The sequence below is a fragment of the Strix uralensis genome, chromosome 4, assembly GCF_047716275.1.
Source record: "Strix uralensis isolate ZFMK-TIS-50842 chromosome 4, bStrUra1, whole genome shotgun sequence".
NCBI classification, from domain to species: Eukaryota; Metazoa; Chordata; class Aves; order Strigiformes; family Strigidae; genus Strix; species Strix uralensis.
This window is the reverse complement of record NC_133975.1, coordinates 15,144,729-15,157,245: the sequence shown is the minus strand read 5'-3', so window position 1 is coordinate 15,157,245 and position 12,517 is coordinate 15,144,729. Positions and strand designations below refer to the sequence as shown.

The window sequence follows — 12,517 nt, the reverse complement described above, 5'->3', positions numbered from 1 at the left end:
GGAATGAAGATCATAAATTGAGACTTTCAGCTACTAGACAGCTATTCCCTGGGGGTTATTGTCAGGCCAGCAGTATGCCAGTGCTGTACAAAATAGTCCACTGCCTAAGTGGAAGGAAACATGGGTGACAAATGTGGTATTTAACTGAGCTTGTTATTACGGAGATCACAGTCCTTGGCTGATGGGAGAAATAGACCTTGCCAGAAGTGCCAGCAGTATATCTAGTAAGGGAGTGTATTAAATAAGCATCAATGAAAAGTGTGCTCATAGAGAAGCAAATGTTTTGCCTTTTTTATTGCTGAAATAAAGTGGACAATATTTATTAAAAAATATTGTTTAACCTCTTCGGAGCCATCTTTCCAACTGTTAAGGTCTAAAAGTATTTTGGAGTATTTCTGAATTTTCAGAATTTCAAGCATTTGTAGAAACATTCCTATTTTTAATAAGTGGTTCATCATGTGGTACTCCGGAAACTGTTTCAGTGCTCTGTTACCTGCTTGCCATCACTGGAAGGACGTAAAACAGGAGGTGCAGTGGCATGAAAGAGAGATGTGTCATTTTTCTAAAGTATAATTTTGACAAATCATGTTTTACTGGCTCAGAAGCCCCTGCATACACCTGAGCAGAGAGCTGTAGAGCAGTGCTAGTCGCTGAGTGTGCAACACAGAGCATGCTCATCTTTGTAAGTGAAACAGCTGTTGACAGAGGAAGTTTACTAAAACCACTGACTTGTTGGACCCCGTTTCAGGTGGGATTCCATTTGTCCTCACTGGAGAGTTTTTCCAGCAGTCACAGAGGCCGGCCGCATTCATGATAGCTGGGACAGTCAACTGGCTCTCCAACTTTGCAGTTGGACTGCTCTTCCCTTTCATTCAGGTACTGAACATTCTTGATAATTGATATACTATGATATAGTTGGTATAGTGTGACATACGATGTTTGAATAAAAATTTCAGGTAATAATAAATGTCTTTTTATTGAAGTAGATGAAATTACCACCATGTTTGTGATACAGTTCAATTGTACTACCCACATGTCTCCTTGTTTGAATGTCTCAGCAAAAATTGTGCTGCAGGAGAGAAATGACTGTAATCATGGACAACCCTATATGGCAAATTCCCCATGGGAGTGCTTTAGCCACAGTCTGATGGCTGTGTCTGGAGGTCACAGTCATCATGGTGATTGTCACTGCCTTTTTTCAGCCTTCAGGCTACCCATCTTCTGCATACCCTTTTCTTTGAGAATCTTTACTAGTCTCATTGGGGGATAGGTGCTCTGTGCTCCTTCGTCTAAGCTTGGCTTCATGGCGCTCTTTTTTTTGGTCCCTCCTGTCAGGCTTTTATCATCTTCAGCTGGTTACTTCTTGCTGCAGCCTAGTTGCTGCATGGATGAATTTGTTCCTGTCCCAGCCTTCCCTAGGCTCCCATAAGCTTTGCTGTTAGTGGATTGCTTTGTTTGCTTGACTGAAGTAGTCGCATGGAGGACAGAGGCCGGTTTCATCAAGAGCTCTCTGATAACTGGTGGTTTTATTTTAACAACATAAGTTTATTTTCTTAAAAAAAAATTGTTATTTAAAAAAATTTAAAAATAAAATTCAAAGTTCAACATAGAACAGCATTTTTCCTCTCTGATTCCTAAGAACACTTCATCACTGTTGATCTGTTGTTGTATGGCAAAGAGGCTTCAAGCAGCTTCTCATTCAAAGCCACACTGAGGTCCTTTTCCTGACCATGAACCTCTCCCAGGGACCGTCTGCAGTCTCTGGAGCTCACACAGGAGCTGATTCTCTGTCTCAGGAGCTGAAGGACAGCTGATCAGTCCCCTGGCTGACCATGTCCAAACTCTTTAAGAATGAGTCTTACAACTACACAACAAAATAAAGAAGTCCTAATTGTTTTTTTTAAAATGCACAGAGGAAGATACTAGGAACAGGGGAAGGGCACGGGGGGAGCAAGCCCTCCAGGCTGCTTGCAGGTTCTAACACCCAGGAGAGAGATTTTTGGAATATTCTTCAAATCATTGCAGAGTAAGAGATTTGAATAACAGGCAAGGAGGTGTTACTGCTGTTTGTGCCTTCTTACAACTTAAAATTATATGATACTGCAATACCATATGCATAACAGTATTTGCAGATACTGTAAAATTATATCATATTGTAAGACTTCATATATTCATTTTCATTTGACAAGTAGAACTGCTTTTACTAAGTAGTACTGTTAAAAATTACCTGTATGAGATAGTTTATGGGAGAACTTGAAAGCCTTATAAAGTCTGACCCTTGATTTAAGTTTGACACTTAATTTAAAATTCTTCTAAAAGGAAAAAAATCTCTAGTCATTTTGATTGCTTGGATCACCTTCAAAAGTCAAAGGCTGTCATCCTTCCAAACTCTGCACTTCTACTAATATTAACTTCAATTAGACTGCTCAGAGCTATAAGTCTTAAGAGCTTGTTTTAATGCTTACTGAAATTAATGTGTGTTTTTCACCAGTTTCACGATGAAGGGCTTGCCAGCTTAGACATTTAAGGTGAGATTTTCAAAAGCAGGTAGACACATAATTCTTTTTCCACTGAGGTCATTAGAACATCTACTGAATGATGGAAAGAATTAGCCAATTCCCTTGTGTTTTTGAAAACCTAACCTTAGTCATCAGCATCAGTATGGTCCAGGAGGCAGCCATGAGTTCATCCAGCAAGCAGATGCTTCTCTGGGATTTAATAGCTATTTCTCCAAGAAGATGGGCACTGACTGTTTAAGCAGTGTTACACATTGCCTTCCACCCCGGCTGGCCAGGCAGTAGCAGACCCACCACCTTCCTCTGTGGCAGCTGGGCAGGTGGCAGGGAACAAGGTCTCAAATGTAGGGGTATAAAATCAGAATACTTTTATTTGTTACATTTTTAAATTATCCAAAGACATTTAAGGAATAATCATGTTTCTCAAAAATTGCAGTGTCTGCCTCCTGCACAAAACTGAGGAGTTACCTGAGCTCTGGCTGTCTGTCGGATCTGAATTCATGCAACTCAGGGCTCTCCTCTTCTTGTCCTACCTGACAGATCACCTGGTTGAACTGTTTAAAAAGGTCCTCAGTTAATTCGAACAAGAAGTCAAACTACATTCTCTAACTTTTCGTATGCATATTAAAGCTTTTTGAGTGATTTAGTATGCATCCATATGAAGTTTGCTGTAGCCTTGGGGCATTTATAATTTTGTGTCATAAAAATTTCCCATTGTGTGATTACAAAATTACCAGTTTATTTTCAATGAAGGTAAATTATATTTCCACCTTGCAGGACTTTTGGTTTTCTCTTCTTTAAAAAGTAATAAAGAGAAAAGTCTTAGAGTTTGCACCTAGAGATGAAAGCAATGTTACTCAGACTTTGATTTTTAAAGCTTTTTCACAAGATCAAACTATAACATCTCCTCTTTCCCTAACTTTCACTTCTTTCATATTTCAGTCAACCTTATTCTCAAAATTCAGTTTGTGAGTCACCTGTTCCTTTACAGAAAGGTAATAGCCTCTTCTCAGCTCATTTTTATAAGTCTAAAACGGGAAAAAAATCTTTAAAATGCCTTCACAGAACGAATGCCTAATCCCTTCTGTGTATCTAAATGCTAACCTGATAGCTTGAGAAACAGAGGCCACTTTTTGATCATTGGTTTGCTTCTACAAAATTATCCCAAATGTTTGGGAAACAAATAAGTTAAATTTAGAGGTACTCAAAAAATCAACAGTAGTTAGTTCTCCAAATGTCACCAATTAACTAGTTTGAATGCCTATATTTTTTCCCCTCAACCATCTGTAGATTCATATAATAGAATAAAACACAGGCTTGAGTCATACATTAAAATGTATGGATGAGATTGAAAAGCTAGTATACAAATCAAGCTTTGACACATTAAAACACAATTTAAATATGGCTACTGTTCCAGCCCTCATCACTGCCTATTTGAGAAATTCATTTGTGTGAAGGATCGGAACTGAGGTTAAAATGGCAACCGATACTATATTGAATTCACAAGTACTTTTCATGTTGTGTGATTCCTAGGACGTGTCTGATTGTACGTGTCAAAAAAATGTACATTTTTAAAAATCTTTTTTTAGTGCAAAATAGAGTAATTGAAAAAGTATTATTGCATGTGATCTTGCAACATCCAGAGAAATTATAAAAGATCTTGTTTTAGGTATGAAGGCATTTCAGACTTGTGTTTAACATAGAGCTTGAGCTTATGAAATATCAAACATGTCACCTTGAGTGAAGCTCAACAGTGTCTCTTTCCCATTGCTGTCACTTGAGAATGAAGGCATGAGGCTTTTCTGAACAAGGAGATGTTAAGAGACAAAGACAGCTTTAATAAGGTGATAGACCAGAGCATCAAGATTTGGTGACCCCTCCTTTCAAAGAATTTCAGTGCTTCTACAGGTGCTAAAGCAAGGTTGCAGTGCTCTGTTATTTGGGTGCCAAATCTCCAAATTTTCATTCCCTCGAAATACCCATTCATGAGCGTTTGGAGTAGTTGAGTAAACACTTCAGCGCTCTGCCCTCTCCTCTAACTTGCATATCTCATGCTTTTGCATGGCGCTTGCATGTCAGAAGATCATAGCAGTCCATAAGCAACCTTCTGCTTCACACCCTGTGAGCAGTGGTGCTGGGAGCTTCTCTTCAGAATGGAGCCATTGAATCAACCATGTCATAGTAAAGAAGTAATTTACCCATTTGGGGAAGTCACAATAGTGCTTGTGTGACGTGGAAGGAATTAAAATGCTATCTGAAATAATCGCAATTTTAACACTTTTCATTTTCCCTTTCTATTATATACTCTTGATGCACTTGATCATAGTCTTGATGCACTGTGATTGGATTTGAATCTTAAATTTTTGTGAGCTAACCAAAATGAGTTTGCCATTTAGAAAGGTTCAAAATTTGTCTGAGCTGATGAAAAGCTTATTGAATATATTGTCATATCTAAATAGGTATGTTGTGTCCTTGTTCTTAGAGAGCCTTATGCAAATGCTTAATTCCGGCATTTGATTTAAAGGCAGCTTACATTCGTAAAGCTATCAATGTGCATTCATCTGCCTTTGAAAGATCTGAACCTAAAATATCCAATACTGGCTGTTCAAATCATGTCTGTTTTCTGTTGTTTGTTACATTTTTCATTGTTTCAATATGTAGAGGTGGAAATAATAGCATTTTGCTTGTTCGTGTCTAATTTTTTCACTTTCCTAAAAGATTTATAAACCTTTTCTTTTATTAAAAAGTTTACATAAATGATTCAAATTTAAAAAGCAAAAAAAAAGAGAAAAGAAAAAAAATGCATGGTTTTGTAGTGTGTTCCTCCACATAAATGAAATTACTACACTAAACGCCACACTATACACACTATATGGCCAAAAGTTTTAAAGATAGACTCCTGTAAGTTCTTAATCCAAATTACAAAATTTATCTGATTTTCAGCAATGTTGCTGAAATCTCAGCAGAAATGCTCCAGGTTCAGCATCTCACAGAAAGCATTCAATAGCTGGCTGGGTGGAGACCCAACTCAGCTGAACTCCCTCAAACACCAGATCTTTCTCCCTTGTTTGCTTTTTGTGATGATTCAGTTGCTGTAGATAATTCAAGGCAGCAGCAGGGCTTGTCTCACAATCATAATAAATCATATTGATTCGTACTTCAGCCCTATATTGCAGTTTTGATGCGCAGTGTTACAAACCATCCATTATTCCTTTTGTGACTAATATCCTCTGAAAAATGTTTTAAAGCACTTTCTCGCTGAGAAGGCATATAAAAACACAACTGGTCTTTTTGATATGTTCGTTACATATCAGTCTTTGAAAATTTGACTAATAAATTATTTTAGAAAATGAAAAAGAGATTAAATCAAGTCTTCCAAAGGCTAGCAGTTCTCCTGAGACCTCCAAATAATGCAGTTTCTTGAGATATAAAATAAGTATTTCCATCATGGACATCTTGTGTACTGATCACCCAAGCATAATCTTTATGTGGCACATAAGTTGTGTCACAGTTGAGCTTGCAGTGGGAGCATGAATGTGGTTTGAAATTCGCTTGTAGACAGTTTGTTGTCTGTCTTCTTGAGAAGAAGTGTTAGGTGTTGTCCCCACTGATAAAATTCACGTACTTGTTTTAAAATAGTATGCATTGATGGAAATGACTTCTGTTTGCTTTATGATATAGACAGAGTATTTCAACATATGAATGTGACATGGCAAGCTCAGAGGATTAGTCACCTTCTCCACGTGTTGCTAGTGTAAGTTCTGTTTCCTAAGGGTTTAGGTTCTGGGACTATAAGACAGGTTCTTTTTGTGGTTTCCTTCTAAGTAAATGCTAAGCTAGCTGTAAACCTGGAGCAAATAGAGTATCATAAAACAGACTTAAGTGTTTGCTGATAGTTGAAAAGAGTTTATGCTCAGTGTGCAAACCTATGAGTAATCAATTTACCTTTTTTTTTTGTGTTCAGAAAGCGTGTTGAGAGTGAGCATCTGTAGTCATCCACACAAACCATTTCATCATTTATTCACCTCATCCATTGGGAATGGGGATACTATTTTATGTCTCAAGTGAGCAGACATAACAAACCAAAAAAGTCTTTGGATTGAAAGTTTTAGGCAATTGTGGATTTAATTATGGAATCATTCCTACCGGAAGGGACCCCATGGGGTCTCTAGTCCAGCCTCCTGCTCAGAGAGCATCAGCTGTGAGATCAGACCAAGTTTCTTAGGACCTTGTCCGGTTGTGTCTTAAAAGCCTCCAAGATTTGGTACTTCTATGTTAGTTTGTGTTTAAATTCAGAGGACTCAGTAATCAAAACCGATGGTAGCTAAAATGTGACCAGAATTTGGCTGTTTTCTGAGAACAGTTTTAATCTCAGTTTTAAAAATTGAATATTATTCACTGTCAAGCCTGAGTTGGAATAAAACATGCTAAAAAGTTGGAAAAGCAATTGAGACTTCCTGCTACTCATCAGTGTATTTTATAGGGTAAATCATGACAAATGTTTCACTCTGTCTTAATAAATGTTAACAGGTGAATCTGTTCTACTCTTCCTCTGTGAAACTATATTTAGAAAATTAATCAGGGTCTGTGGGCAAATGAGTCTATGAGAGTCTATGGGACATATATACATCTAACTGTACAATCTCCCTTTTCTCTCAAAATCGCTGATCATCTTGAGAGAAAAGGGAGATTGTACAGTTAGATGTATAGAAGAAAAACAAAATCAAAATAGGACCATTTTAAGTTCTTGTATAATGTGAATTTTGTGAACTTTGTGTGCATATCAGAGTGCAAAATATTTGTAACAGTGAAGTAGAGACTTTTGCATTGCAAGCTCTCTCATGTTTCAGAATAAGAAAGCAGCAGCCAAATGGTTCTTTCCAATACACAGATCCACACTGGGACGCTTCCTACCTTATGCATTATGGATCAGTGATATTAATGGTCAGCAGAAATCAGTGGGAAGCAACCAGTTTCTTTAGTTTCTTCCTGAGAAAAATACTAATGCCATTTTGATGAGAGCACGAGTGTCGATGATGCTAGTTATTTCCTGTAGGAGTAGCCATTGTGAAGACCTTTTCATGCTGGGGCTAAAACTAGCACTGTCCCCAGCTAGGGGAGCAGGAAGCCATCTTCACCAAGACATACTTTACATGAAGGTCTTCCTCATCACAAAGGGTTTCCTCTTTAAATGCCTCAGTTCTGTCTCTGTTCTAATCTTAACAACTATATGTAACTAAATCACAGCTCAGGATAACAAACCTGAAGATGTCAGATTTTCAGGTTAAATCAGCTGACTAGGATGGATAGCACTAGCAGAATAATTAGTACGTCATTCCATAATTTATTATAGCCAATGGAAGTGCTAAGGAAAGAACATACATATTTTTAATTTGTTGTTATTTTTGTGAATATGTAAGTTTTACTGAGGAATTCCAGGTATTTCAATATGTGTAATACATTCATTTGTGTGGTTAGACCGAAGCATTCTTTTCAATAATTACATTGTAGGTATTTTATAAACCCTCCAGGTTGCTAAGAAGCTTAATACATGACATCAATTAGTCTTTTACTAGAATTCACAAAGAGATTTAAAAAAAGAAATGAGGTTTTTATGTGGGGAGCAAAACTGTACTTGTTCATAAGCAGCATAAAGGAGAATTTTGAAGGTCTCTTCTTTGTGCTCTGTGGGCTTTCTTCCTAGCAATGTGCGGTTTTAATCTAGACTTGCACTTGCAGGCCTTTTAAAATTAGACTAATTATAGCAGTGTTTATGTGGCTTCTGTTTTTCCCAAGGTAATAGATTATGTGGCTGAAGTTTGCTGACTATTGTTCCAACACGTAGAGCCTGATAGATACCAAATCTTAACTTTCTTTCCTGGACAGTGACTCCACGCTATGAAAGCATGCATGCTGGAATAGTAGACACAAGAAGTATTCTTTAAGGTCAAAGTCAGTTAAGAGCATCTTCATCACTGTCAGTGGGAAGGGTGTTTTAGTCTGGAAAACATGCAAAGCTATTTTCCTGCACAGAGCTGCTTGATTACTAAATATGGACACATTAGGAACAATATTAGTGCCTGTATTTCCCTTTCTATATTAGCATTACCAATCTCCAGCGATGATGCTTTTTCTCTCCCTGCTTACCCACACCCCAAAACAGACTGGGCTTGCATTTGCACCTAAACCTCTTCTCACAGAAGAGTCTTGAAATGTGTGCAATTTAGATTTGCATCCCTGCTCATCTGGAAGCTGTGTTTCACTTTCATCAGGGCACTTGGACCCAGCTTCACTGGTAGTAGTGTTTACTGATCAGTAGTGTATGTCCTTAGGAATTTTATTAACCTAATCAAGAGCAGAGCTGCTAGATGCTGATACCATGCCTTAATCTGAAAGACAAGCACAAAGTACTCAATGGTAGATGAGACCACACATTCAGAAAGTCAGGTGGTGGCAGTGGTGGTGGGATACTCCTTTTAGTTGTGGTTATACAGAAGGAATAAAACACTTAAGAGACTGTTAGTATGTATTTTTAAAAAGGGGATGCTGTTTTATTACTGTCTGCACCATGATAGCAGTCAGAGACTCCACCTCCTCAGCTGCATGTGTCCCCATTCCAGGTGGCTTTTGCTGCCTGTTAGATAGGAGCAGAGCCTTGCTCTTCATGCTTCTGCAACCCTCATGAAGCATAATAAAACCTTTTTTATCAAACTCCGTTGGAATTAATTGATTCTGTTATTGATTACTACAGTGAATGTGAAGTTCACATTTAATGCAGTCCAGCACAAGGTCCTCTGCACTAACAGCATTGTAAAGATTTAGTTCAGATAACAGCTGTAGTAGGGAGATGCTTTGATAGACAGTTTAGTTTAGAAAGTTTCCAGGCATGCCAGACCCACTTGCAGTTGCTTCCCCGTTCTTTATTTATCTTGAGTCCAGGCCTGTTTCTGTTCACTGATTTCACCAGCAAGAATGGTGATGAAGCAGAGAGAATGCATGTTATATTTTCAGATAACTGCATCAAGAAGGATATTAAGAAACCTTTTAATCATGAGGATAGTGTAGCTGTGTAATGATGTGTGGAGAAATTGTAGCTCGTCCATTACTGGAAATCTATAAAAGACAGGCAGACAGATGTTTTTCAAGAACTGAGGCTGCCTTAGTAATGGGAATAGACGGGGTGGCATCTGTGCTCCTGGTTTTCTATGAGTTCATTGACATTTTAAAGCCTTCAGAGCAGGAAGTGTCTCTCATTAAGTGTACACACAGCATGTGGCTCCTTTAAGGATCTTTTAAGCTTTTTTACTTTTGTTACTGTGATACATCAGTGTCGCTGCAAGAGGGCTGTTGCAGGCTGTGATGGCAGGAGAATCCAAACTCCAAAAAATAGTAGAAGACAACTGCAATTACTCCTCTCCTTGGAAATGGTGACAGCATAGTGGGAATACTGTAATGATGCTTTGGGGTAAATTATCTTGAAAAATGCAGAAAAATTAAGAGGAAGAACAACAAAAATTGCAATGAACTTGGAGTGAAAGAAAGCAAACCTAAAAATATTCCATCTGGAGAAAAGATTTGAGAAAGGAAAGGCTTACTGTGAACAATTGAGGAGGGAGAAAAGATCACTATTTTATTCAGTTTAAAAGGATTAGAACGTGTTAAACTTCTCTAACATATCAGAGAAAACCTTGTGAAGAAAACCTTGCAAGAATCAAGCATTCATGGAAATTTGAGGAATCTCTAACCTGAAGGCCTTCAAGGTTATATTAGTCATCCTTCTGTAAGCTTATTACTATTTAATATATTCTTCTTTTATGGATAATGAGCAGAAACAGATCATTTTCCCTCTGGCAGTAGTGACTCATTACAAAAAAAGAAAAACACAACAAATATGTCCAGAGGAACCTATATATTCTTGTCTGGTTTAAGGTACAAGCCATCAAATATTACTTACTTCTGCATTAGTATTTCCTAATTGCATAAGAGTGTGTCTCACGTGTACAGTACTCAGTTACCACTGAATGTTTCCAGTGGATTTCATATTTCTCAATAAGGTATTGATGCATTCAAAATTGCATCTATTTCTGTTTTAAATTTAACAAATTTCATCCTTCAGCCATCAGATACTTTATTTCTTGCAAATTTTTGTTTGTTTAATCTTCTGTTGAATAAAACAGACTGGCGGGCTTGATAAATTTTTAATTGTTGGCTGAGGAGTTCATGTGAATGTATTTCAGGCAGGAAAGTTCCTCTAAGTCACTCACAAACCATGAGGAGTTCATCATCCCACAGGATATTTATTCCAGTCCTTGATTTAATGAAGAACTTCTCAAACAGAAGAATAATGAATGGCTAAAGAACATAGAAAACAAATAAGCTTGCTTGTCCATAAGCCTTCTGCTTTCTCTTTCTCACAGGCACATGTATAAACAGAAACTATTTCCAAAGCACTCAGATGAACAAACCCCAAATCTTGTAAATGTGTACGTACACAAATGGATACAGGCACACCCTTATTAATTTAGCCAAACTCAAAATTGTTATTTGTGGATATTGTTTGGCACCACCTCTTTAGATATTCTGTTTTATGTTGCTGAAAACAAAATCTGAGGCCGTGCCTGATTTTGCTGGAGCTTGCAGTTCAAAAATCTGTTTTAAAGAGTGAGTGATAGCTGGTAGAAATTGGTATGCTGAGGAGGTGTTAGAGTGGGGAACAGGGACACTTGGTAAATCAGAAATCAGAGTGTAAATATATGTGGAAATAGGTGCAATGAGCTGAAGCAGACAGAGGGGACAACAAACAGCAGCAAAAAAGCACAATCTAAAAGGCTTGAAACCCTCTGGTGCCATAGAATAGGCATGTGTTAAGCTATTGCCCTTCAGTAACAGTAAGTTTGCAGGGACAGACTTCTGTAATCCGATGGTGTAGCAGGGCCTTAAATTACATGTTATTTAGAAAAAGGTGCTGTTTATTTTTTGTAATGCATTGTGTAAATACAAAGAATTACTAAGCATTAGTAATAAGCAATTAATTTTATGACGTTATTTTCATTACATGCTGATGCATTCTTATTTCATGTTTCAGTTTGTTCCATTAGGTTGTTATAAGGCACTTAAAGACTACATGATAAATTAGTATTATACTGTAGGACAACATAGCAGATTTCTCCAGAAGTTTTCTGTCATAATACTTTCTCTTTCTAGAAGACTGTGCAGGGGTTTTTTGGTGTCAAAGTCATGGTATATTTTCCGTGCATATTCAAGAAATACTTAAATTGCTATGTATTTTATTGAAATGGGAATCTTAGCATGGATACACTAAACTACATTGTAGAATAACATGCTTTCCTTTCCCAGTAACACTGGAAGCAGATGTTAGCCAGAGAGGAAATAAGGAAATAAGTCATTTTTATCCTTCATGAATATTCTTGGGGTTTCATACTTGGTTCTGTAAACATCTCTTGTGTTACCTTTGCCTGTTGTTCACCCCATTGCGCCATGCATATCCTCCCTCTCCCTGGGTTATGGTGGTAGCGGCTGGCAAAGCTTATGTTTGCTTCTGTTTTGTACCCTTCTTTGCTAGACCCTGTGCCATCCTCATTCAACTGGCCTTCAGTCTGATGAGTGCTTTATTGGGGAGATACCTCTGCCTGGTTGCTCCATCTCCGCAACCAAAACTGACCACCCAGAGCTCTCCTTTTCACCTTTCTGCCCTGCAGAGACCAACTGCATCTTTACTGCTCCTCTGGTTCCCTCTCTATCCCATCAGTAATTTTCCAGAACAACTCATCTTCTGCTTTCCTCCTAATACAAATGTTTCCAATAATCAGGGATCACAGAGCAATACCCGGTTACGATTACAGGACCACTAAGTGGAAAGCTCATTTTACTCCCAGCTGGGGTTTGACTTTTGCCTTTGACTCTGTGGGGCTACACGTGTGCAGCAAGGAAAGAGAGTTTTGAAATCAGTAGAAGTGCTGGGGAAGTGATCGATGGAGGTC

At 37.9% G+C, this 12,517-nt stretch overlaps 1 protein-coding gene across 3 annotated transcripts in view; it reads left to right on the top strand.

The window, feature by feature from the left end:
• SLC2A9 (solute carrier family 2 member 9) overlaps positions 1 to 12,517 on the top strand; it is a 108,595-nt gene that overhangs the window by 84,594 nt on the left and 11,484 nt on the right. For 2 of the 3 annotated variants that reach the window (XM_074865772.1, XM_074865773.1), the window contains exon 11: positions 749 to 876. The exons of the other annotated variant lie outside the window; for it this stretch is intronic. In XM_074865772.1, the coding sequence (XP_074721873.1) occupies positions 749 to 876 (128 nt within the window). The remainder of the gene's footprint in view (positions 1 to 748; positions 877 to 12,517) is intronic. 3 annotated transcript variants of the gene reach the window in all.